Below are 27028 nucleotides of genomic sequence, written 5' to 3' on the forward strand. Positions count from 1 at the left end.
AGCCCAGAAGGGACCAAGAAAGTGCCTGTGTGTAATGTGGAAACTGCTTTTGGTTGTACCACAGAAAGACGGTGTATCAAATCCATGAGCCATGAATGAGATGATGACTAAGGAGACATCCCAAAGAAAGAATGAGCAGGAAAAGTTAGGGGGACAGTGGGTGGAGTGCATCTCAGAGCAGCCTTGAATCTCTGACTTTCCCATCTTGAAACTTTCTGGTGCATGTGGCACACAGGCAGTGGAGGAGGCTGGGACTACAACTCCCACAATGCACCGGGGTGCAAGCTCAGCCACCTGGGCTGCTCTTTGGAGCCTCTCACTTGGAAAACCTGAGGATATCAAGAGGCTGCAGAGTCCAGGCCAGAACTTCTGAACTGCAGATCCTAGAAAGCCACAACAGGGCCTGAATATGAATGAGGAGAAGGGCTTGATGGAGGGTGTGGTCCTTTAATCAGTGGCCTCACAGGTTGCTGAGGAAGGCTGAGAGCAACTGCTGGCTGCAGGGGACAGGTAGGAGCACAGGTAGAATTTGGTCAGATGGGGACACTCAGTGTGATTAACAATGAAGAAATACCCTTCAAGGTCAAAGTTCTGGGGCAAACCGCATTGAGAAGGGTTCAAGTGGTAAATGAGAATGATTGTGTAGGAGCAAGAGTGACTTCAAGAACCCTGCATAGCTGAGCTATACATTTTGTTCTAATCTGTAAGTGTTTTGAACTATTACTGTGTCTGGTAAAGCACCTGGAGAAATGCTCTTTGTAGCTGGGCTGCTGCCAGTACTCCAGCTTTCTTAGCTTTGTGCTTACTAAAATGCTAAAGCATGGTTTTGCTTAAATGAACTGTGAGTGAAAATCAGCCACGCAAGTCGGAGTGTGAAATTGCTCTTTCTTATTTATTTATTTTGAGGGATTTATGAACCATCTTTATAAAGACAGCACATGGCTGGGTAGCTAAGGTCCCCACGTCATCCCACCCCCAGTAGCTCTGGATCGAGCCCTCGCTGTCAGGTGAAGAGAGCCTACAGGAGAAACGGTTTAGGTGCTGGATCCCAGACAAAGCAATCTGCTCTTCCCTATCTGGGAGCTCAGGCTTGTAGGAGGAAGCTGCCAACTGGATCCAGATTCACAGGACAGAGTTGCTGTAGTCCTGGATTTACCCCACTGTGTGCAGGGACCTGTAATGTTGCTTTGCTTAGAGAATGCAATGGGGAAATTGGAACTACAAACCAAAGCAGGCTCTGGGGTAAACCCAGGATTGCATCAACTTTGTCCTGTGAATCTAGAACCAGTTGGCAACCTTAAGCTAAACCCTCACTAATGTAACGAGGGCTGCAGCAGAACAAGACTGAGGTGTGCTGCTAGACCTAGGGTATGTCATATATTAAGAAACCTGTAACTAGAAAACTTCTTCCTTCAATGTTATGGAACCATCTTCTGTAACTTGAATGTGTTATTATTCTCTACCGTAACCTGTAATATACTCACTTCCTGTTATGCAATTCTACTGGAAATGCCCAGATATCTTCTAAATTGTGATCCGCCTAGAAGCGCAAGGCACAGGCGGAATAGAAATCACTAATGTAATGTATTGGGCTTCCTATTACTCATGGAATACTATTGGACGTATGGCAGTGATTTGTAATTCACATTTGCTTTAGCCTTTTTCTCTGCCTTCAGAGTCTGTGGACTGGTAGCTCCGTCTAAGAAGTCAAGGCAGACTCTTGCGCAATAATGTTGTCCTTGAGTGCACAAATCGCAGGTTAACAACTGACCGATCAAATGGGAAGGGGGCAGGTCGTTAAATTAGCCCAGCTATTAAACAAATAAGCAGATGGAAATCGGAGGCATAGAAAACTTAGCTTAGGGTTGAGCTTCCTAAAAACTCCCTAATTCTATTTCAGAGGCTGCTATTGTGGATTGTCCACAGCCACACCTTAAATACTATAAAAGAACCTAAGAACTGCCGCTGCTGGTCAGACCAGTGGTCCATCGTGTCCAGCAGTCCGCTCACGCAGCAGCCCCTAGGTCAAAGACCAGCGCCCTAACTGAGTCAAGCCTTACTGCTTACATTCTGGTTTAGCAAGAACTTGTCTAATTTTGTCTTGAATCCCTGGAGGATGATTCCCCCTATAACAGCTTCCGGAAGAACGTTCCAGGTTTCCACCACTCTCTGGGTGAAAAACTTGCATACATTTGTACAGAATCTATTCCCTTTTAACTTTGGAGAGTGCCCTCTTGTTCTCTCTACCTCGGAGAGGGTGAACAACCTTTCTTTATCTACTAAGCCTATTCCCTTCATTATCTTGAATGTTTCGATCATGTCCCCTCAGTCTCCTCTTTTCAAAGGAGTAGAGGCCCAGTTTCTCTAACCTCTCACTGTACGACAACTCCTCCAGCCCCTTAACCATTTTAGTCACTCTTCTCTGGACCCTTTCGAGTAGGACTATGTCCTTCTTCAAGTACGGTGACCAGTGCTGGACGCAGTATTCCAAGTGGGGTCGTACCATGGCCCGGTACAGCGGCATGATAACCTTCTCCGATCTGTTCGTGATCCCCTTCTTAATCATTCCTAGCATCCTGTTCACCCTTTTCACTGCCACCGCGCATTGAGCGGACGGCTTCATCAACTTGTCAACCAGTACTCACAAGTCTCTTTCCTGGGGGGGTCTCTCCGAGTACTGCACCTGACATCCTGTATTCATGTATGAGATTTTTGTATATGCAATTCTGGTTGCCAAATCTCAAAAAAGATATAGGAAAATTAGAATGGGTACTGAGAAGGGAGACAAGCATGATAAAAGGGATGGGATGCCTTCCCTATGAGGAAAGGCTAAAGTGGCTAAAGCCGGCTCAGGGGAGATATGATAGAGATCTATAAAATACTGAAAAGGTAAATGTGAATCACTTGTTCACTCTTTCCGGAAGTAATAGCATGCAATGAAGCTACTAAGTAGTAGATTTAAAACAAATCGGAGAAAATATTTCTGCACATAACGTGTAATTAAACTGTGGAATTCATTGCCAGAGAATGTGGTAAAATCAGTTAGCTTAGCAGGGTTTAAAAAAGGTTTGGATAATTTTCTAAAAGAGAAGTCCATAGGCCATTATTGAGATGGCTGGGGGAAATCTATTGCTTTTTCCTAGGATAAGCAGCATAAAACCTGTTTTACTACTTGGAATCTTGCAAGGTACTTGGGTTGGCCTTCTTTTCCTCTTACTTTTACTTACATGCCTCACCAAAAAGGTTTGACTCCCTTACAATCGCTCCTTTCAGTTTTGCCCACCGCATTTCCACTCCTTCCAGACATTTCCACTTGGTCAACAATTCCTTGACGTAAACCCCTATCTGAACAAAGTTAGTTTTTTTAAAAGTCTAGAATGAACACTCTCTATACTCATCTTAATATTAAACCGTACCATGCAGTGATCACTGGATGCCAGATGATCACCCACTGTAACATCAGAAACACTTTCCCCTTTTGTAAGCACTAAGTCCAGTATGACCCCATCCCGTGTGGAACAGTTCTCCTTGTAGAGAATTCAGGATCTCTCTACTTCTAGAAGACCCTGCAATAGGAATACCCCAATCAACATCCAGCATGTTAAAATCACCTGTTAGCAAGACTTCCCCTTTTTTAGATATATTCTGAATGTCTACTGTTAAATCTCTGTTTACTTCTTCCGTCTGTGAAGGAGGCCTGTATATCACACCAATGTTAAATATATTTACAATTCCCTCTTTCCAAATTGATCCACAGTGCCCCTTCCTTATTCTGCAGATCCTGCAGTTGTGTGGCTTTAATATGTTCTTTAACATATAACGCTACTCCTCCTCCTTTTCTTCCTAGCCCGGTATAACTACATCCCAGTCATGGTTCTCCATGAACCATGTCTCTGTGATCGTAACTATATCCAATTCATCTTCTTCCATCACAGCTTCTAGATCCAGAATCTTGTTTCCCATACCCTCTATTCCCATCCATGTAAAGGTATTCAGTGATTTACTTACTCGAGGGCTTATACTCACCCCGGGGCTTTCATCACCCTTCCCCATCACTTCTAGTTTAAAGCCCTCTTCAGTAGGTTAGCCAGCCTGCCGCTGAAGACACTTCTTCCCTTCTTTGATAGATGCTCACAAGCAGCCAAAATCAGGTACATTTTAGGATCTCTGTACACTTGTGAAATATGCCCCTGAAAACTCAGGTCATGTTATGTAGTCATGCTCAGGTCATGTAGTATTGCATGCTTTCTTGTTGGTGTGTGCTTGTATGTGAGACGGCTCTGTACATATGTACATGTATGGAAAAAACTTCATAAAACAATCCTCCAAGTGCTCAGTTATCCTGTAGGCCACTTTGGAGATAGTCAGTTATATGCGTGACTTAAATTGCTCCTCCTATCCCTGGTGTTGCTTGCCATCGTAGACTGAAGCTCATTCTTGGATGCTGGGGCCAAAGGAGAAATAAAGCCTTGTTCTGCAGGTACTGGTGGTAGAGAAGATGCTATTCCATGATTTAAGCATACTTGAAAGTTATAAGAACGTAAGAATGGCCTTCCTGAGTCAGACCAATGGTCCTGTTCATTTGGTGGCCAATCCAGGTCCCTAGTACCTGGCCAAAACCCAACGAGTAGCAACATTCAGCATCTCAAAGAATAGCAAGATTCCGGAATCCCAGAGAGTAACAAGATTCTAGAATCCCAAAGAGTAGCAACATTCCATGCTACCGATCCAGGGCAAGCAGTGGCTTCCCCCATGCCACTCTCAATAATAGACAATAGGCCCTAGTTTGGTTGAATTAATTTTCTTAATAGTGCTTGGTGGGAGGGTGGTGTTAACTCTACCACTACCACCACATCCTCCTGCCTCTCCTTTTCTGTTAGGGTATGGACGACATTTGCATGGACTTTTTCTTTCCCAGTGTCACCCACTGCCTCACCATTCCACTGTTTCTAAAAAGCTTGTTTCCTTCCCTTGTAGGATGGCGGGTCCCCCCACGAAGAAACTCCTAACTTTTGTGGATTGTTTCCTGAAATTCATTGATTCGGATGCCTCACAAGAATATGGTAGGACGCAGAGTTTTCCAGAAGGCACTTGTCCCATTTCTCACTTCCTGCAGAGGAAGGGCCCTGATTTCTCGCCCTCTGCTGTGACTTCAGAAGGGGATGGGGGGTGAACCTCTGTCCATTGTATGGGTGTGATTTACTTTTCTGTTCTCAGAATCTCTCGGCCTCGCCCGGAGCCTGGAAGCCTGCCGTGTAAGATGGCAATGGGCAGAACAGGAACTGCAGAAGGCCCGAGAAGCCCTGCTGAAGAGTGAGATGGACCGGTCTGCGCTGCAGGTGAAACTGAAGCACGCTCGCAATCAGGTGGAAGTGGAGATGCGCAAGCGGCACAGGACTGAGACGCAGCTTGAGAAGATGGTGAGGCGAAGGACAAGGCTTTAATTGGAAGTTGCCTAGCTCATGCACTTGCTTTCAATACACTTCCAAACATAAGCTCTAGCTGAAAATTTGGTCTGTGAAAAGCTACATTCATATCTGTGCAGACCATCGAGGCCCAATATCTCGGGTGTGTTTACATGCATACGTTTTAGAAGGGCCCTGTCATGCTCACCTGTGCTGTGTCTGCTTTAAACTTCAAGGATGGATGTTTAACTGCTGCAATACCTGAAGTGGCAGGCAGGTGGCGAGTGTTCTGCTCCTTGCTAGTGCTCTGGCCAGAATCCCAGGGGGATCCTGTGCCCATCCTTGAGGGCTCCTAACAGGATTCGTGCAATGACTACTCATGAGATTGATTTTCATTAACGGACTCATGTTTCTGGTAGTTTGCATGCTGTAGACCTGGTGATGGCCTTTGGAGGCTGGAGTTTGATACTCTGAGTGTGGGATACCAGGCTTCATAGCGGTCCACTTTCTGCTGGGCACTTATTAGTATCCCATGTGTTAGTATGAAGATTTCTTTTCATTAGGAAAACCCTAATTGGGTTGGTATCTCTGCTAAGCAAGAGACCTAAGCTGAGAGGTACTTCATACTCTGCCAAGTGGCTCTGATGACCTCTCATGCTGTTTTGACATCCTATCCTTTGTGATCATACTATCTCTCTTTCTCTTTATCTTGTGACAAGTGAACATACACAGAAAACCACCTATCTAGTGTGTAAGGGCAATCTACATCACAGGAGTAGATCAAACAGGCGGGACAATCGGGCAGTGGCCGTGAGAGGTCTCGGGGACACTTGGAAAAAGATCTTTAGTTTACATATGACCTTACTAGTGACTGTCATATCTTCTGTCCCGTCTAGGAGCGTCAGATACAGCTCATTGGTGATCTGCTGATGTCCGATGGTCTGGGCAGTAAATTGCTAAATGAGTCTCTGATGGCGGTTTTTGGTGACAGGAATAGCAGAAGCAGGTATGGAGACAGTGGTGAGATCCTATTCTAATTTAGATGGAAAGATCAATTAAATATAAGAACCTACATTTTATCCTCTGGTATCTTCAGATGGTGAGCTCCGCACAGAGAGTATTGCTGCTTCCTCATTTTTTCTGTATAGCCTTCGTACATTACTTCATTCCAAATATTAAAAACCCAGTATTGGACAGAATGAGAAAAGGCCACCTCCTCCTGACATGATCATGTTTCATTTTATCTCTATTAGGGAGAGGTTCCTATAAAAACAGTCTTATGAAGATCCTAAACTTTAATTGCTATATACAATGGCCTCCTTCTTCCCTCCTAGTTATATCAGCTGATCAATTTCCCAATATCAAACTAGCATGATCCATTTTAACTCTTCAATTAAACTATATTTGTTCTTTATAGTATAGATAAAGAAAGCCATATTACCACTCTTGCTGTACCATACCGAAAATTTAAGACTATAAGAACAGGGTCAAACCAATGGTCCGTCAAGCCCAGTAGCCCGTTCTCACGGTGGCCAATCCAGGTCACTAGTACCTGGCCACAACCCAAGGAGTAGCAATATTCCATGCTATCGATCCAGGGCAAGCAGAGGCTTTCCCCCATGTCTTGCTCAATAACAAACTATGGACTTTTCCTCCAGGAAATTATCCAAACCTTTCTTAAAACCAATGGGTCACCGATGTTGCTGAGTTCGTACCTTTTTAATGAGACGAGACAAGAGCTGTTATCGCCCTTTTGGAAGCCGATCGCAGAATTGAATTAACACACGGGTGCCTTGAAATGGGATGTTATATCAAAGGAAGAACTATTTTTGCAGGAAATGCATGCTATAAATTCTCCATTTATTCTTCCTGCTGAAAATTCACAAGTTTAGATTTACCATTAGGAATTGATTGAATTCATCCCCAAACAAACTGGAGATACTGGTCTAAATATGTGATAACTTGTGACTTCAGGCCTTATGATCTGACCTCTATAGATCGTACATCTCTTCCTATTAAATTATGTCTTAATGATCCTTGATTTAAGTTCATTAAGGGTATGGACTTGTCCATCAAAAGTTCTGATATCTGATGGCAAATTTTGGATATGGTACAGCGAGGGTGAACTATAAAGAACAAAGATTTATACATTGAACTCATTACACCAAATGAGGAGCTTAAATGGATGATGCTAGTATGACATCATTGGGAAATGGGGAGAAGTCCACTGCTGACATTTTGAAATAGGTAATGTGCTGAGTCATTTCTAGAGGCTGAGTGGATTAACATAGATTTACAGTGCAAAAATCATACTTAAGCAGGTAGTTTTTTTAGTATCTTCATAGAGTTCTCTCTTTTCCAGACCCTCTCCCTGATCCAGATAAAATGAAACATGATCATGGCAGGAGGTTGTCTTTACTCGTATTATAAACATTAAAAAGTGCAAAACTGGGTTTAAAACATTTGGGATGAAATAATGTACAATAACTTTCCCCCAAAAAAGAAAATAATATATAAAAGGATCGATGAGGGAGTGGGTGTCCCCACTGATCCCCCAAATCTTGGTGTGGAATATGCGTTTTCATCCAAAAGAGCCATGAGTGGACAATTCAGCTGTAGGGTTTTCAGGCAGGATTTAAATCCGATCAGGTTTGTATAATTCTGAGGTTGTTTAATAAAAGATCAGAAACTAAGAATTCCAGATTTCTCCAGGACCAATATAGCTACAGTATGAAATTTCTGGGCTACTCAAACCACACTGCAAGAAAAGTGTTCACATGGGGATCCCAACCAAGTCCTATAAATTCTTTCACATACCTCATCACTGGAAGTAGGGATTAGTAATAGTCCTCCCTTTAGTAAAAAAAAAAAAAAATTTTCTGAGCTCACCGTCTGACAATCCACTTTTCCTAGAGCATCAAGTATGGATCCCTGGGAGCCACAGGCAGCGGAACGCTGTTTGGTTTGGAGGAACCAAGGAGCTCTGCCCTAGCCCCAGCGGAATCCTGCGGCACGGCCCATCACCAGTTCCCAACTCCACCTCCTGTTGTACTTTAGATCTATGGGGCAGCTGCCATTCAGCGCCAACAAGTAACCCCGCCCCTGGAAGAAGAATGAAGGGTTCCTTGGCAGTCCTGCTGCCTCGAAGATATAAAGTACAAATCAGGAAATGCATGGGAGGGCGTGCAACAACCATTGACTGCCAATTTGGGGGGAAGCCATGACCCCTGTGGCATCCCCCATTCCAACACCTATGCTGGGAGCAAAGCACAAGGCGTGGGGATCGCAGGGGAAACTGGGCTGCAGTGAAGAGGCAAAAGGGGAACTGTGCATGGGGTAAAAGGTTCAGTGAAAGGAGAAACGGAGCTATCTCAAGATGACAAAGGTACCTGGGGGGAGAGCATGGAGGTACATGAGGGGGCAGGCAGAGGAGGAGCTATTGGTGATGGGAGTTCTGAGGAAGCAGATGGGTAGAGCTTAGCATAAGAATTCCTGGGGGGGGGGAGGGCAGCTGGTGCAGAGGAAGAGCTTGACATGGGAATAGGGTGTCCTGAGAGAGGTGAAGGCAATTCTATAACTTATAATCTAATAGAAAACGTGTGCATCGCTCTTATACCAGTAGTGGTTCAAGGCGATTTACAGAACCCACAAGAACAGTGGGGAAGCTTACGTTGGGTATAAAATTAGACTAAAAAAAGTAATGAAACTTATCAAATAGTCTTCAGTTTCTTACAGAAAGAAAGAGAACCCAATTCTGTCCAAAGGAAGAGAGAAACAGAGAAATAGTAATAAACGTAAGAGTCTGATTAAACCGATGTATGTGTTAAACAGCTCAGGCAGAAGAAATGTCAAAGGTTTCCAAATCTGAGATGAAGAAAAAAATGAATAGGAGAAAAATTGAGTTAGCAAATTGGAAGAGTCCCCACATAAAGTCTAGGCATGCCAGCAATAGGTCAAAGCCTTGAGCAATATGACCAGACTGAAAAAAAAAATATTAATAAAGAAGACGAACCATGTAATAATGAACTCTGGAAGCGCAAATATCTAGAACACCACAATTTTAGTACACATGTGTGCATTATTCTATAATAGGACACAATTCCAATTATAATGGCACTTGAGCAGGTTATAACTTCTTGTAATTAGCAAGAAAATGGAAAGGAAATACATCGGCATCTAGGAAAGAGAGAGTGCGCTATACTCGCTTCCCCCAGATAGACGCAGAGGCCGTTGGCTACGTTATATGCGTCTGACACAAAGGTTTCCAGGCCAGACTTAAAAACCTAGGCACAGGGATAGGACCTGTAAAGTGCCAGAGACGTTCACGGGGCTTCCATGTATAACTTGCAGAATATTGTCGTTTATGCACCTAGGTGTACATTTATGGCATACCTGGGGGCGGAGGACCTATCTTGTTGGCACATAGATTCTGATTTATGCTAAGATTCTTGGATGCTCTTATAGAATGAGCTGTATCCAGATCTATAGCCCCCCCCCCCTCCTTTGTGCCCAAGATAGCGGTAGCAGAACCAAGCATGGGCTAGCTGGAGAAGAGGATGGTTTGGAGGGGGAAGACGTGAATAGCAAGTATCCTTAGGGCATCAACTCTTGGTAGTGTACACGCAAAACCTATTTTCATCTGCCAGCTCAGAACTATGCAGGACACACTTTATTGCCCTGGGTAAACTGGCAGCTCTGCCATTTCTAAGTAGGTGAAAAAGCTGTCGTGAGGCAGCCCCCAATCTTTCTGCCCCTTTGCATTGAGATCTCCTTGTCTTCTGCTTGGTCTGCAGGTTGTCTGTAATAGATGAGTCTGGTACCTCCTTCATATCCCACTCGGACATCAGCTATGACAAGACTGAAGATCTGGTGAGAGAACTGAGGGGGAGGGGGATATTTCTAGTGTAGGAGACTTAAGTGTGGAAGAGGATAACTTAGTATCATAGTAAATGACTAGACGTAAGCACTAATGTGGCCTCTCCATCCTGTCCAGAAACCTGGCCGCTTCCTGCAGATTACACCCTTCTGTTACTTTGATCCCATCCTATGTGTGTTTTTCACATGTTTTGAACTTCATCAATATTTTTATCCCCACCACCCACAGAAGAGCTTTCCAAACATCTGCCATACTTTCGAGGGTGGGGAGTGTTGGAGAAGGGAAAGTATTTCCTGATGTGTTAAGTTTTACCTTCCTATAGCTTAATTTCATGTCCTTTAGCCCTTTTACTAATTTCCTTTCTGGATTGGCCACAGTGAGAATGGGCTACTGAGCTAGATGGACCATTGGTCTGATCCAATAAGGCTATTCTTATGTTCTTATGATAGAAGCAATTTCTGAAGGTTTCTTGGACTTGGGGAATCAGAATATGAGGGGGTGCTGGAAAGTTCTCAGCTCAACTTCCTAAATTATGTGTGTGCCAGTCCCTCTCTCCTCACAGCCTAGCATGGGTTCTCTCCCGTGCCAGTCCAATGTTGCTGTCAAGCTGAAAAATCTGCCGGCCTTGGCAGCGATTCAACAATGTTGTCCATGGTTCCCCTTCTTGCTTTCCATCTGCCGTGGTCCACCTGGGCAGAAACAGGAAGTTGCACGTCATTGGAGTCAGATCATGGCAGACGGAAAGCGGGAAGGGGAGCCGCGGACAACGTTGTTGAATCACTGCCGATGCCTGCAGATTTTTCAGCAATATTGGACTGGTATGGGAGAGAACCCATGTTGGGCTGTGAGGAGAGAGAGATAAAGGGAGAGTAGTTCGACCTGGGGTGGTGTTGGGGAAAAGGGAAAGAGATACTTGAAGGGAGAACTGTTGGAAAGAGAAAGGGAGAAATGGTGGACCTGGGGGGAGGGAGGAAGGCAGATAGGGGGAGAGATGGGATGGGGGGCTGATGGGAAGAGAAAGGGAGAAAAGCTGGATCTGGCGATGGAAGGGAGGGAGAAATGTTAGGCCTGGGGGTGAAAGGAAGAGAGAGATGCAGCATCTCTTTTTTTTTTTTTTTTTTTTTTTTTTCCCCTTCCATCTTATTGTTCAGCATGAAGGGGGAGAGGGAAGAAGAACAATAGAAAAGAGAGGGAGCAAAATGTTGGACCAAGAGGAAAGAGGAGGAGAGATAGAAGGAAATAGGAGGCTGAGAAAGAAGTGAGATGGGAAATGGGAGAGCTACAGAATAAGAGAAGATGGAAAATTGATAGGTAGATGAAAATTTTAAAAGGAGAAGGATGAGAAAAAGGGCAAGATTTGAGTGGACAGAGGAAGAAAAGCAAAAAGGAGAAAAGTTGAAAGAGAAAAATCAATATGTTGGAGACAGAGACTGGAGCAAGAGAGAAGAGGAGAATAAAATGGACAGCAGACGCTGGAAAGAGAATTAGAAGATAGACAAAATCAGAAAGAGAAACTGGGACCAAAAGCAAAATGACCAGACAACAAAAAGGTATAAAAAATAATTTTATTTTCTATTTTGTGATACAATATGTCAGAGCCAGAGCTGGTGTTAGACAGCGAGCGTGAACTAGGACCTAACAGAGAAAGGAAAAGTCTTTTTGATTTATTTTGTTTATACCACAGAACCGGTGTGGGGTTGGAGAGGTTGTATCCCTAGACTTCTACTAAGACTAGCCCCCACTTTTTTAAGGCCCGCTAGCCGTTTTAATGTGCCCTAAATGCTAATTCATCCATAGAATATAATGGACGTGTTAGCGTTTAGCGTGCACTAAAACGGCTAGCTCACCTTACTAAAAGGACCCCTAAGCATCTTAATAAAAATTTGGCCTGTGACTTAGCCTGTCTTTTAGATTTCGGCCCCTTATGTGATTTGAGTTTGACATTATGGATCATTGAGGATTTCTTAATAACTGATGCATTCAAAGGGATGGTCTGGCAGTTGCTTGGGTATGGCGATGAGGTTGTTCATCTTCTCTTTGGTTGATGGATTATGGTTGTCTGTCCCACACATCTCGATCAGGTAGTTTTGGATTGGTTTAATAAATTTTTAGTACTACGCTCTTATACAGTAAATATGGCTGGCGTAATGTCAACATCATGGAGATCTACTTGTGGGGTCCCACAGTGATCCCCTTTGTCGCCAATCCTTTTTAACATCTACATGAAGAACTTTAAGCCGTCAGCACTGGAGACTCTTTTTACTTATGCTGACGACATTGACATTTTCATTTTGCTTGAAGTAGACCCGAATCTTTCAAACCTCATCGCCAATGTAAATCATTGTATTTCCAAGCTTCAGAATTGGGCACTATCGGTACAAATGAAATTGAATGAAACAAAAACTAAACTTCTGTGGATATGGCCAAATCTTGACTACCTCCCTCCTATGATAACACTAACCTCAGGAATTAAATTACAAATTGAATCTTCTAAAGTTTTGGGAATTCTCTTAGATTCTTCACTTACGTTTAAAGATCAAATAAATTCTCTGGTCAACAAATGTTTTTTAGTTTGCGTATGCTAAAGAGGGTTAAGGCATTCTTTCATCATCAACACTTTACAGTTTTGGTACAGTCTGTTACACTAGCATGGTTGGATTATTGCAACGCTATTTACCTAGGATTGACTAAGGGCAACTTTCAAAGATTGCAATTGATACAAAACACCGCGGCCAAGCTGATTTTTGGGAAACAGAAATTTGACCACATATCCCCTTTACTGCAAAAACTACACTGGCTGCCTGTCTGTTTCAGGATTCAATTTAAATGTGCTTGTATCGTTTTTAAACTCTTGTTTGGTATTTTCATTCCTTTGGTTCCGTTAATCTGGAACGCTCAAAGATCTTGTCTCTCGCAAAATATACAAAGATTAAAACTCTTTCCCTTCTTATAAGGGAATTAGATCTAAAGGAAAACTGATGAATTCTTACATGTTTAAATTAACGGAGGTTTGGAATTCAATCCCATCTATGATAAGAGACCTGAACTCCCTTCAATTATTTCATAAAGCACTAAAAACCTTTTTGTTTACTTGTATATTTAGGTTTATCTGATTGTAGTTTTTTTATTACTTGCTCACCTTATGATTGTTAACAGTTGAGCTTCATTTTTTTTGAAGATGACCCAGTCTATAAATTTAAGGTTTAGTTTATTCAGTCAAGGCATGTTCTTGTTGGATGCTCCTTGGATCAGCAACCGTCAATGGCTTGGATGCAGTAAAGCAATTTTACCAACTGGTACTGCAGGACTTTAGTCTACAGGGCTGAAACTACAAATCTTCATAGCTGTAAATTCAGACCCCGCCTGCAAGATCGGAGGCTTTCAGTAATTTAAAAATCGAATGGTTGTTCTTCACATTCCTATATGAATTTTTTTTGGAGGTTTAAAGCAGAGTAGGGGGGGGGGGGAGGAATTTAATTACATAAAAGAATCAGAATCTTAACAAGAATTGAGACCTAAATAGAGGACTTTAATTCAGATTGTAGTTATTCACTTTGCAGCTTCAGATCCAGTTAATTTAGGTCACTGTAGGCTTTTTCTTTTGTTTAGGAGGAAGTTAGACAAAGACCCAGCTTAAATCAAAAGAAATGAAGAGTTGCTTGTAATGAGCAGGGAAGCTTCAGGTTTTCTTTCTTTCTCTGTCTCTCTCTATACAACAAATGAAAAACTCGAAGTAGAACTGAGGATCAGTGTGTCAACACAGACTGAACAGAAATTTCGTAAAACTTTGAGTTGTAAAGTATATAATTTTAAACTGCAGTACTACTCGAAAGGATTAGGAGAAGAGCGACTAAGATGGTTAATGGGCTGCAGGAGTTGCTGTACAGCGAAAGATTAGAGAAACTGGGCCTTTTCTCCCTCGAACAGAGGAGATTGAGAGGGGATATGATCGAAACATTCAAGGTACTGAAGGGGATAGACTTAGTAGATAAGGACAGGTTGTTCACCCTCTCCAAGGTAGGGAGAACGAGAGGGCACTCTCTAAAATTGAAAGGGGACAGATTCCATACAAACTTAAGGAAGTTCTTCTTCACCCAGAGAGTGGTAGAAAACTGGAATGCGCTTCCAGAGTCTGTCATAGGGGAAAACACCTTCCAGGGATTTAAGACAAAGTTAGACAAGTTCCTGCTGAACCAGAATGTATGCAGGTAAGCCTAGTCTCAGTTAGGGCACTGGCCTTTGACCAAAGGGCCACCTTGGGAGTAGACTGCTGGGCACGATGGACTAGAGAGTTGCACGGGGACAGAAATCCCACCCATCCCCGCCAGGATCCTCTCCGTCCCCACCCATCCCTGCAAGGAATTACCTCCATCCCCGCCTGTCCCCATAAAAAGCAGCAATTACTTCTGACAGGATCATCAATTCCAGTTTCTTTTGTGTTTGCGCTGCTGTTTTCCTTGTGGAATCTCTTTGGTGGAACCCTTTTTTTGTTTTCTGTTCAGGTTATTAACTTATAAACCCCCCTCTTTTACTAAGGCTGACGTGTCCATTATATTATATGGACGATCCCTGCTTCCAAAGCCTTCCATCCCCGTGGGAGTCCCGTTGGCTAGAGGGGGGTCCCCGTGGGAGTCCCGTGGGCCAGAAGGGGGTCCCCGTGGGAATCCCGTGGGTTAGGGGGAATTCCCGCAGGACCCCCGCGGGATCCACGGGATTCCCGCGATCCCCGTTCCCGTGCAGACCTCTAAGATGGACCACTGGTCTGACCCAGCAGCGGCAGTTCTTATGTTCTTATGTTCTTAATCAACCCCAGGACCAGTAATGAGCCACTTCTCACTCCCTTTTATCCAAGTGAATTTTGTTTCGCACCACTCTGTGTTTGTCAACCAGTTTCAATTCAGTTCACCACCTTGGGTCCTAACTTCAGGCTGCTCAATTTGTTCCTGAGCCTTTTATGAGGAACAGCATTGAAAGCTTAGCTGAAATCCAAATACACCACATTGGTGCTTGCCTTTTGATCCAATTCTCTTGTCTCCAAGAGATCAATTGGCTCATTTGGCACAATCTGTCGCTTCAGTTTGCAACCTGTTGGGCTGGAGAACGTTTCACTTTCCATCAGCAGCATCTTTGTTACTTCCCCCAACACACTGAAGTGAGATTTTGTAGCCTGTAGTTGTCACCTCTGCTTCCCTCTTGAGGGGACCCTATTAGCCCATCACCAATCCTGCAGAACCTTTCCCATAAAAGGATCCATGAAGCATCTCCTAGAATCTCCCACAGTATACAGAAATGAATCTCGTTGGCAGGGCAGGATTAATTCGTCGAGAGCCCCTAGGCACACAAGTACACTGGGCCCCCTGCCCTGCCCTACCCCACCATGCACCCAGGCGGAAACAGGAAGCTGCGTCAGAGGGAAGCTTTGGGCAAGCAGCACTGCTTGCACAATTATAATTCCCATTGCCTTTCTTACCCGCGTTGCTTGTTCGTCTTACTTTCCATCAATTGGGGGAGGCTCCATTGCCAATTGGGGGGGCACTTTGCTGATCGATGCTGGAGGGGCCAATCGCCGTTTGGAAAAAACAATGTTGATGCCCTCCTTCATCGGGCCCCCCTGACCATTTCGGGCCCTAGGTTAATCCTGCCCTGCTCGCTGGGTCTCATGGCTTTGTCCACTTAGTTTTGCCAGTTCAGAAACGCTGTGCTCTGTACAAATGTAAGGAAGTTCTTCTTCACCCAGAGAGTGGTAGAAAACTGGAACGCTCTTCCGGAGGCTGTTATAGGGGAAAACACCCTCCAGGGATTCATGACAAATTTGGACAAGTTCCTGCTGAACCAGAATGTACGCAGGTAGGGCTGGTCTTTGACCTAGGGGGCCGCCATGTGAGCGGATTGCTGGGCACGAAGGACCACTGATCTGACCCTGCTGAACCAGAACATACGCAAGTAAGGCTAGACTCAGGGCACTGGTCTTTTGACCTAAGGGCCGCCGCGTGAGTGGACTGCTGCGCACGGCGGACCACTGGTCTGACCCAGCAGTAGCAATTCTTATGTGAACAGCATGGTGTCTCCTATTTCCACGTGTCTGTTGCCAATCATCTTCAGACCTTCTCCAGGCTTTTCTTCCATGAACACAGGTCACAAGTATTTGAGAATTTCCATATTTTTCCCTTGTTACTTCCTACAGCAGCTTTTGAGTCTTGTACTTCCTCCTCTCCTTTTCACATGGTTTACATCTCTAGCCCTTTTTTTGTTGTTGTTGTTCTTTGCTTTTGGCATGCAGTGTGGACTGGACAGACGCCTCTATCCCAGGATGATTAGTTTTGCCTTTGGACCTGCAGAGTTTTGGGAAACTTGCTTGTGGGAATCTCTTGAGATTAAATTTAAATAAACCAAATGGCATTTATAACCCACTTTGATCCCTGTAGGGGTTTGAGGTGCTTTACATCCAGCATATTAAAAGCTAAAGGAAATTTCTACTGTATTAGATTTGTCACTGTGTATTCCCCGACTATCCTCATGAATCATTCATTTCAGATATTACAATGAAAACACAAATTCTTAATATAACAATATTTATTTAAAAAAAAAATTCTAGCCATGGCAGGTTCCACAATCAGAAAACCTTGTAATACTCTAAATTTAATCTGATCCCAATCGCTGGTCAAACAGCTAAGTTTGTGTTATAACCAGCTTTGTAAATTTTAATAGTCTTCCAGACATATTGGGGGGGGGGGGGGGGGGAAGACCTCAGTGCTGTTACTAATACCAATCGGTTTCCTTCTTACTACTACATATTTCTATAGCAGTGTTGGCTGTACACAGCACTGTACATGAAACACACGAGAGAATCCCTGATGCACAGAGTTTACAATCTGTTCAAGACAAACAAGGGATTAGGAGTTATTTATTGTGGGAATGATTAAAACAAACAGGGGTACTGAACAAGTGAATAGGGGATTAAAGGTTAAAAGCGTCCCCCAAAAGTTGGCCTTTTAGCCTAGATTTGAATAGAGCAGGATGGAGCCAAATGTACTGACTCTGAGGCCTATTCCAGGAATATAGTGTGGCCAGGGCTGCCGAGAAACAAAGCTGGACTCAGAGCAGACAATCTTATGCTCCACAGCACCACACTGTCAGTCAAAAGTAAAGTTCTCTCTCTCCCACCCCTCTGCCCCATGCCCAACATTTCTCCCTTTATCTTCTCTCCCTGAGTCCAAATCTTCACCCACCCCCATCTACCTTCACAAGCCTCTCCTCTCCAGGGGATACCTACAGTGACTCTCTCATACTGTCTGCAGCTGACTTGGAAGTCTGCATCAGAGGAGGTGGAATGTGGCAGAGGGAAGGTTTCCGGGTCAACTACAGACAGCATGTGAGATGCTGTTGCAACTGCAAGTAATCCCATGAGAGAACGGGAAGGGAAGGAGGGGAGGGAGATGCAGTACTAGAAAGTCCAGCCTGCAGGTGTACAGCTGCTGGTTTGGTCCAGGCCCACTCATGCCTGAGGTGACCATACGTCCTGTTTTCAGATCCCCTGTCCCGTTGTTCCCACGCAAAGCTTCGGGATGCCGAAATGTCCTGTTTTCAGAGATGGCGTCCCCAAGCTGTGTGTGGGGACAACGGGACAGGCGATCATGGGAGAATGGGCTCTCTCCCTGGTTCCCCCCCTGCCGCAGCAACAACCGCATGAATGGAAGGTCCAGGTGCTGGCCCAGAAGCCTTCTCCCCCGATGTCAATTCTGACGTTGGAGAGGAAGTTCCAGGTCAGCCAATCGCTGCCTGGCTGGCCCAGAACTTCCTTTCTGACGTCAAAATTGTGGAGAAGGCTTCTGGGCTGGCGCCTGGACCTTCCTTTCTTGCAGTTGTTGCAGTGGCGGCAGGCAGGAAGCAGCAGTGGCGGACCGAGTGGGAGGAGCAGAAGAATCTAAGGTAGGCTTTGGAGGGAGGGAGGCAGGCTGGCTTTGGCACGGCAAGGAGGGAGGTAGGCTGGCTGGCTTTGGGGGAGGGGGTGGGAGTGGGACAAAGGCTGGAAGGCAGTGAGGGGGACATAGAATGGAGGGATGGAGGAAGGAAGGAGAGAAAGAGGCAGAGAAAGGGGGGGGTTGTAAGCAGAAAAAAGACTAGAAAAGAAAGGCCTGGACCAAAGGGGAAAGACAGGAGGCAGATGCAGGACTATGGGAGGTTCAGACAGAGGGGGAGAATCCCTGAGTAAGAGCAGAGAGAGCAAGATCAAAACAGAGGAGGGAAAGAGAGGGAGACCTGGTACAAAGGAGAACTGACACTGGATCTGGGGAGGGTAACAGAGGGAAAAGAGAGAGAGACCTGGATCCAAAGGGGATGGGTCTGGATTGTGAAAGAAAAAAAGAAATATTGAACACACAGTCGGAAGGAAGTGCAACCAGAGACTCATGAAATCACCAGACAACAAAGGTAGGAAAAATGATTTTATTTTCAATTTAGTGATCAAAATGTGTCTGTTTTGAGATTTTATATCTGCTGTCTATATTTTGCACTATATTTGTCTATTTTTCTATAGTACTGAGGTGACATTGCATAGTCTAAAGTCATCTGCCTTGACATCTTTGAAAAAAGCCCAAAACTCGTAAATGATTAACATTTTCTCTGCGTATAATGTGCTTTGTGAGTTTGTTGGGTTTGGTTTTTTTTAAAAAAAATTTTATGTTTACCATTATGAATTAATAATATATTGTGTGTACATGAAAACCGAATGGAAGAAATTGGGGGTGGGGCTAGGGCAGGATTGAGGGCGGGGCTGACAATTAATAGATGTCCCGTTTTGATGAAAGAAATAAATGGTCACGTGACTCATGCCTGTGCTCCTGAAAGAGGACAGCTTCTGTGGCTGGAGGCTGGGCCCAAGGGGGGCCTGAGTGCAGCCAAGATGAAAGTACGTCTGGAGTTAGCAGTGGAGAAGGATATAAATAAGAGACTTTCTAGATAATGGAGTTCCCAGAAAGGAGTGTAGGAGGAGAGAGGCCGAGGATCTGCAGAAGACAGAAGCTCAAGTAAAACATCTGCAAAAAATAATACCCATTTTAGGCCCAACACTTTCACCAGTTTACCTTAATATTGAGAGCCAAAACCCCTTCTAAGTAATGGTCAGATTTCATGTACTGTCAAATTCTTTATTCAGCAGTGTTAACATATCAGTTGTAATCTGAATACCAATCTAATTACTATCCCCAACTACATACATTCCACAAGAACCATCAGAATCGCTGTTCTTAAATCAACTACAGAAAGATTACATTCATCTATCTAATCGTTTTAGCTTTCGTAACCTGAGTAATTTAACCCTCCATAGTTGATGACTCCTAGATTACTAATAGAAGAGAATAATGGAATAGTCGAAACATAGAAACATGACGGCAGATAAAAGCCAAATGGCCCATCTAGTCTGCCCATCCGCAGCAACCATTATCTCTTTCTCTCGCTGAGATCCCATGTGCCTATCCCAGGCCCTCTTGAATTCAGACACAGTCTCTGTCTCTACCACCACTCCTGGGAGACTGTTCCATGCATCTACCACCCTCTCCGTAAAAAAGTATTTCCTCAGATTACTCCGGAGCCTTTCACCTCTTAACATCATCCTATGCCCTCTCATTGCAGAGTTTCCTTTCAAATGAAAGACTTGACTCATGCGCATTTACATTAAGTAGATATTTAAACATCTCTATCTTATCTTCCCTTTCCCGCCTTTCCTCCAAAGTATACAGATTGAGATATTTAAGTCTGTCCTCATATGCCTTATGATGAAGACCATGCACCATTTTAGTAACCTTCCTCTGGACCGACTCCATCCTTTTTTATATCATTTAGATTACTTTGATACCACAATTACTGAAATAGTTTGGCTTACTCAATGTAGCCTTACAAAACAAACAAAAAAAGACATTTCTGGGATGCTACAGAACAGTCTACAGTTTTATGGGGGGGATATAGAATGTTCTTTAAATAATAAGTTTTCAATTTCCGACAAGACAACCTATAATTGGTTTGGATCTAATATTTAGGGGTAAAGCATTCCATGATTCAACAGCCAGGGAAACAAAAGAAGATGTAAGAATAGATTTATATTTAACACTTGAAATAGACGGAAAAGTCAATACCAAACAATCAGCAGAACGAGATGTTCTACAAATTAAAAGGGACATGTACTGAGGAGCATTCCTAAATAAAATTTTATGAGCCAATGCACCCAATTTAAAATGTATGTGGGCTCGAAGTGGCAGCCAACGTAACATGATCAAACACTTTGGCATTCAGAACTAGTCTGTCTAGTCGTCCTATTTTGCAGTGACTCAACTCTTTCTGTAGTTATCTTTCCAAACAGCCTAAATATAAAGCATTGCGATAATCGACCTGTAGGAAACTCAGGGCTTGTATTGAATATTCTAAAACGATCAACAGAGAGAGATATTTTCCAATATGATACTGCAGACGTAATTTCAAAGAAAATTCTCTGTCAGTTGCCTTATATGAAGTTCAAGAGAGAGACATGAATCAAACATAATGTCTAATCTTAAGTGATGTCTGTATTTTTAGATCTTCTCCTTTAAAATTCAATGTTCTAGCTAATAGATCATCTCTTGTCAGTTTCGGCCAAAGAAGTTTTAGTTTTCTCTCTATTTAGCCTTAATAAATATTCAGTGGCCCAGTTTTCAAGGGCTGTCATGGCTGTATCGCCTAGTACTGAATTTATAAGTGGTCTCTGAATTCTGGACTCTCCAACCTACAAAAATTTATCCTCTGGGTTAATCTTCATGCAATTTTTCTCCAGTGCCTGACCTTTACAAAGCATTTGTTAATAACTATAATCTGCCTTTATCCCATCTGTAATCAGAAATACGACTTCGATGTTATCTACAAATGTGATATGAACCCCAGTGATCTCAAATACTAAACAAAATTGGGCAGAGAGGAAGTCCCTAGAGGAGCCCTCTATGCTTTTTCTTAGATTGTGAAATATCAGATCCCTACATTTTGAATGACCTAACAGTATCGGATCACCATTATCGCCATCCACTTTAGTTTTAAGATCTTGTCAAATGAATCGCAAATGTTTTTATCTGGTACAAAATTATGTCACATCAAACCACCAAATGGAATAAACCAAATATTCTAGGAGCTACTGCAGTGTGCAACAGGGTGTCCTGGATCCTCGTAATGTTCACATTGAATTAACAGAGTCAGTGTTTTTGGTGGTTTTCATGGATATCTCAGCGACATTCAATATGGTTGACCATGTAATATGGCTAACTAGACTGAGGAGTTGTGGAATTCGTGGGACGGTATTTGACTTGGTCTGAATATTGGGATGCAGCAGGAAGTTTTGGCAGGAGGAAGTCTGTCTTGTTGTAGAGAGGTCAAGACGGGGGTTCCCCAAGGGTCTGCTTTGTCCGCAGCACTATTTAATCTGTATCTTACACTTCTTTGCAAACTGTTGTTAAACTTCGGTGTTTCATGTCGACTTTACACCGACGATATTCAATTCTTTTTCCCGGTGGAGGGAGATTTCAATGTGGCATCAATGCAAATGCAATTGTTTGTAGCAGTAATTAAGAAGTGGAGGGACTGCAACAGGCTTAAGTTAAGCATCCAGAAAATGAAGGTAATGTGTATCGGGAGGTCATTTGGCTTTGATGTTACAGTTGCTCTTGATTTACTGGTTGAAAATTTACTGATAGTGGTGGAGGTGAAATATCTGGGTGTTCTCATGGACCCAAGGCTCACATTTAAGGGGCAGGTGCAGGCAGTGGTACGGAAAGTGTTTATTCAACTTTGCATGGTAAATGGACTTAGACCCTACTTATCAGCCCATGTGTTTAAAACAGTCCTGCAGACAATCGTTCTTTCTCTATTTGATTACTGTCATTTGGTACTTCTGGGTATACCGGCATCAGTATTGTGTGCGTTTCAGGTGGCCCAAAATTCAGTGATCAGAACTTTGTTTAGGTTGGAGAGGTGAGAACACGTGACAGAATATTATGTGAGTTGGGATTGGTTGAAGTTGATGGTTAGGGCTCATTTTAAGCTATTACGAACGGTTTATATGTGCTTGCACAAAATGGCTCATGTTGAGTGCGTTCTGTCGCGTGTTCCGTCTGGTCCACTTCGATCTGCAGAACAATTGCAGCTGCAAATTCCATCTGTAAAAGAGCTGAGGCTAACAATGTCGAGGACATGCTAAAGAGGTGCTTTTTCTAGGAGGAATGTGTGGCGCAGGATTTAGAGCTCCAGCCTCAGCAGCCTGAGGTTGTGGGTTGAAATCTCATGCTACTCCTTGTGACCCCAGGCAAGTCACTTGATCCACATTAGACAGAGTGTGAGGGAAAAATGCTTGAGTGCCTGAATGTAAACCACTTAGGCTATAAATGTATATAAATACTATAAATAAATAGTCCATCAATCATGAAATTGAGAACATTGTCCAAATGTGCTATGGATCTGCTAAGATCCAGTTAGACAGTGCCAAAGATCACCCAACATCTGCTAGACCATGACATAGGAGGTATTCAACTTCTTCAGTTGAACGATTAGTGGACTACTTGAGCAATTACTTTGCTGGTAAAAAAGGAGATGACTGTCCTGGGAGTGTGCTTAGAGACAATGGAAAACCAAATATTAAAACTAATTAGGGTGGGATACATGCAACTTCAAATGCTTTATCGATTGACGCCAATATTACCAACACACAATTTCCGTACTGTGGTTTCCTGAGTAAGGTGGATTATTGTAATTCACTATACCTAGGAGTTGTGAAAGGGAAGTTGAGGGCTTTGCAAATGCTTATCAACTCCGCTGCAAGATTAATCACAGGGGCTCCTAGGAGTACCCATATAACACCTGTGTTGAAGAAACTACACTGGTTACCTATGCAACAAAGAGTGCAGTTTAAGATGGTTGCGATTATCAGCAGACATTGTATCCTGCTTCCCCAAAGATCTTACAAGAATTTTTTCAGATCTATAAACCGAGAAGAGAGCTTAGAGATGTAAATGGGATGAAATTAAGTAGGATCGGAGCATCAATGATATCTGTGGCTGGCATAGAACTATGGAATGCCTTGCCTGGTATTCTGCGGTTTTGTATGGGGAGGATGAATTTTAAGAAAATGCTGAAAACTCAATTGGTTGCCAATGCCTTCTAATGCTAAGGGATATTTCAGTTGATAATCACCTTCTAGAAATTTTCAGACATCGATGTATGATTTAAAGCTTGTTTGTACTTCTGAACTGATCGAATTTGTGCTCTATCCCTATTATAACAGGGATAATTGACAATGTTGTCTTGATATGTCTGTTATACGTGACAATCGGAGGGAAACAAGATTCTATGTATGTCATTTGGCAACCGCATAGTTATATGCGGTCTATAAATTTTTTAATAAATAAATAAAGTAGACACGTGGATAAAAGTGCAAAGACATTCATTTCCTAAAACATTTTGAGCAATGTGGTATTCCAGAAGAGGGGTTCAGGGTGACTCGCCAACAAACACTAGAGTGGGCAGATTTTGTGGAGACTCTTGAGCTTTGACATACGTTGTCCTCCCTCAAATACCTTTGGGTCAATGAGAAGACACTGAAAGGTAAAGTGAATTTTACAGAAGCCTCTGAGGCTCAAGGCCGATCATTCCTGTGTCTTCTGCATTAGAGACCTAGGAGCCAGCTCCGTATTTGAAAGAAGTCATTGGCTGTGTTGTGTTGTGTTAGCACTCCCAATCATTTTGATAAGTTTTCTCCTATGGTTAGAGGAATGCCCCATCTGTGGCATTAGGAAAATATCCAGCTGAAATTATGGCCTCTTCTGATACTTCATTGGCTAGAGACGGCTAAGGATAAACGGGCCTCTATTGGAATAGGAGAGCCTAGATAACAGCAGTCCCTGAAGAAGGCCAGATTGTCTGGGTCAAAGTTGCTGATAGACGGACGTTACCAATTCATTTTTCTGCCCCTGCACTTTTATCACACTCGCTGACTTCCTGAGATATTGCTAGTGCCTTCTGAAAGGGGTGCTATTACTTCCTTACCCACTCGAGCATCCTGTCAACTTTCCCTGATGCTTTATCACTCTCTCGGAGCAGTCTTGGTTAATTTTCCTGGTTTTGAATTCTCCTTCTGGGAGTCTTAGCTTTGGAGGGAGGGAACGGGAGAAGGCACTCTGAATGTTCTCTAGATAACGTAAATATAGTAGATTCTTCCCCTGGTGGGGGTGGCACATTACCTGAACCCTCTGCTGCTTGGGTTAGTTTGGGTTCCCAGTTGAATAAGAATTTGCTGGCTGTGACTGGTGCAAAACCTCAGGAAATTTTAAACATCTGTCTCGGAAAGGGAAGAATGAAATGTATTTGAACAAGAGGCTTAAAAGAATGAAGAAACCTACAGTAAACAAGAGCTTTCGAGAAAGATGATGGAACTTTTGTGGTGGAACACAGCTTGTCCTGATCTGGTTGAATTTGGTGTGACTTTGGCACTTAAAAACTGGTGTCTAGCACAAGCTATTGGTCTGTGCCCACAGGGAGCTCTGGGGTGGGAAGAACCAGTACTTTAGGGGAGCCAAAATGCACAACTGCTTCTTAAGCACTGAAGAGCCTGAAGGAAAGTTCAAAACAAATACAGTGGTACCTCGGAATCCGAACGCCCCAGAACTCGAACGACTTGGAATCCGAACACCCTGCACATTGTATGTGTGTGTTTGTGCCCCAGAATTTGAATGCTGCTTTGGAATATTTGTTAGTATTGTACCTTAAAATCCAGTGTATTTCCTGTTAAAATTTGAGTTTGTGGGACCCAGGAACGGATTAATCCAGTTTCTATTATTTTCAATGGGAAAAATAGTCTTGGAACTCGAACGCTTTGGAACTCGAACAGGGTTCTGGAACGGATTAAGTTTGGATTCCAAGGTATCACTGTACTACAAAAATTTCAGAGCAAAGCGTAATTAAATTAAACCCAAATATTAGCAGCCCAAACTGGTTTTTCATCCTTCAGTGCAGATGACACAGGGAAAATCACTCTTTTTTTTCCATAAGGAGAAGTAAGATGGGGGAGAGGGTTATCTGATGGATTTCTGTATCTGGACAGTACCAGCAATGTCTCCCTCTACTGCGTTTAGGAGAGATATCGAATGGCAATCGTGCAGCAGGAGAGGGGGGGGGAGCGATGCTGGCCTGATCTGATGCTGGCCCCTGAAGGATTAGCAGGGAATTAGTAAACTGGGATGGGAAAGCCAAGGCCACTTATGGGATCCTCTGGCCTGCTATGAGAGGGGCAATCTTCAGTATCTCTATTAATGGCACTGCAGAGACTTTAGGAGGAATATGTTTAAAATAATGAATTGGGGAGGACACTCCAGGAGTGCGAAAAAAAGCGGTCAGAAAAACACTGGCAGCGTGGTGAAGGGTAGCCGCCTTCCTTTGCCACCCTGTACACCCTGCTCTCTTAAACTGGTGATAGCTGATTCATATTTAATTGAAAAGAAACACAATCTAATTAAATCCAATTTAAATGCTAATTTCTGACACTTGAAGTGTCTGCTTGGAAAGCAGAGAGCTCCTGGTAGAGGGGGGATAGAGGGGGGGGAGCCCAGCCCTTGCCCTGCGACTCTGTCCACTGAACACATTTCTGAATTTATTGGGGAGGGGGGAAGGATTGGATAGGAGTAAGAGGGAAGAATACCTATAAAGTGATGCAAGTAGGTAACAAAAATCTCATGCACGAATACAGGATGTCTGGGGCAGTACTTGGAGAGACCTCTCAGGAAAGAGACTTGGGAGTTCTGATTGACAAGTCGATGAAGCCGTCCGCGCAATGTGCGGCGAAAAGGGTGAACAGAATGCTAGGAATGATAAAGAAGGGGATCACAAACAGATTGGAGAAGGTTATCATGCCGTTGTACCGGGCCATGGAACGCCCTCACCTGGAATACTGCGTCCAGCACTGATCGCTATACATGAAGGACATGGTACTATTCGAAAGGGTCCAGAGAAGAGCGACTAAGATGGTTAAGGGGCTGCAGTAGATGCCATACAGCGAAAGATTAGAGAAACTGGGCCTTTTCTCCCTCGAGCAGAGGAGATTGAGAGGGGACATGATCGAAACATTCAAGGTACTGAAGGGGATAGACTTAGTAGATAAGGACAGGTTGTTCACCCTCTCCAAGGTAGGGAGAACGAGAGGGCACTCTCTAAAGTTGAAGGAGGATAGATTCCATATAAACGTAAGGAAGTTCTTCTTCACCCAGAAAGTGGTAGAAAACTGGAACACTCTTCCGGAGTCTGTCATAGGAGAAAACACCCTCCAGAGATTCAAGACAAAGTTAGACAAGTTCCTGTTGAACCGGAACGTACTCAGGTAGGGCTAGTCTCAGTTAGGGCGCTGGTCTTTGACTAGAGGGCCGCCGCGTGAGCGGACTGCTGGGCATGATGGACCACTGGTCTGACCCAGCAGCGGCAATTCTTATGTTCTATAACATAGAAACATAGAAATTGACGGCAGATAAGGGCCACGGCCCATCCAGTCTACCCACCCTAATGACCCTCCCCTGCCTTTACTTTGCGAATAGATCACACGAGTCGATCCCATTTGACCTTAAAATCAGACGCGCTGCTGGCCTCAATCACCTGAAGTGGAAGACTATTCCAGCGATCAACCACTCTTTCGGTGAAAAAGAATTTCCTGGTGTCACCACGCAGTTTCCCTCTGATTTTCCACGGATGTCCTCTT

The 27028-nt window shown here is 43.7% G+C and overlaps 1 protein-coding gene across 5 annotated transcripts in view; it reads left to right on the forward strand.

Annotated features, from left to right (window-relative positions):
• The first annotated feature begins 336 nt into the window (after positions 1–336).
• Positions 337–27028, forward strand: part of LOC117360863 (rac GTPase-activating protein 1-like) — a 116493-nt gene continuing 89801 nt past the window's right edge. For 2 of the 5 annotated variants that reach the window (XM_033945388.1, XM_033945389.1), the window contains exons 1-5: positions 337–510; positions 4978–5063; positions 5218–5420; positions 6302–6411; positions 10199–10274. In XM_033945388.1, coding sequence (XP_033801279.1) covers positions 4979–5063; positions 5218–5420; positions 6302–6411; positions 10199–10274 — 474 coding nt within the window. In that variant the 5' untranslated portion in view covers positions 337–510; position 4978. Of the gene's footprint in view, positions 511–567; positions 704–4977; positions 5064–5217; positions 5421–6301; positions 6412–10198; positions 10275–27028 lie in introns of those variants that run through there. The other 3 variants (XM_033945385.1, XM_033945387.1, XM_033945386.1) reach the window with 2 other exon arrangements.

This window comes from Geotrypetes seraphini, chromosome 5 (genome assembly GCF_902459505.1).
Source record: "Geotrypetes seraphini chromosome 5, aGeoSer1.1, whole genome shotgun sequence".
NCBI lineage: Eukaryota > Metazoa > Chordata > Amphibia > Gymnophiona > Dermophiidae > Geotrypetes > Geotrypetes seraphini.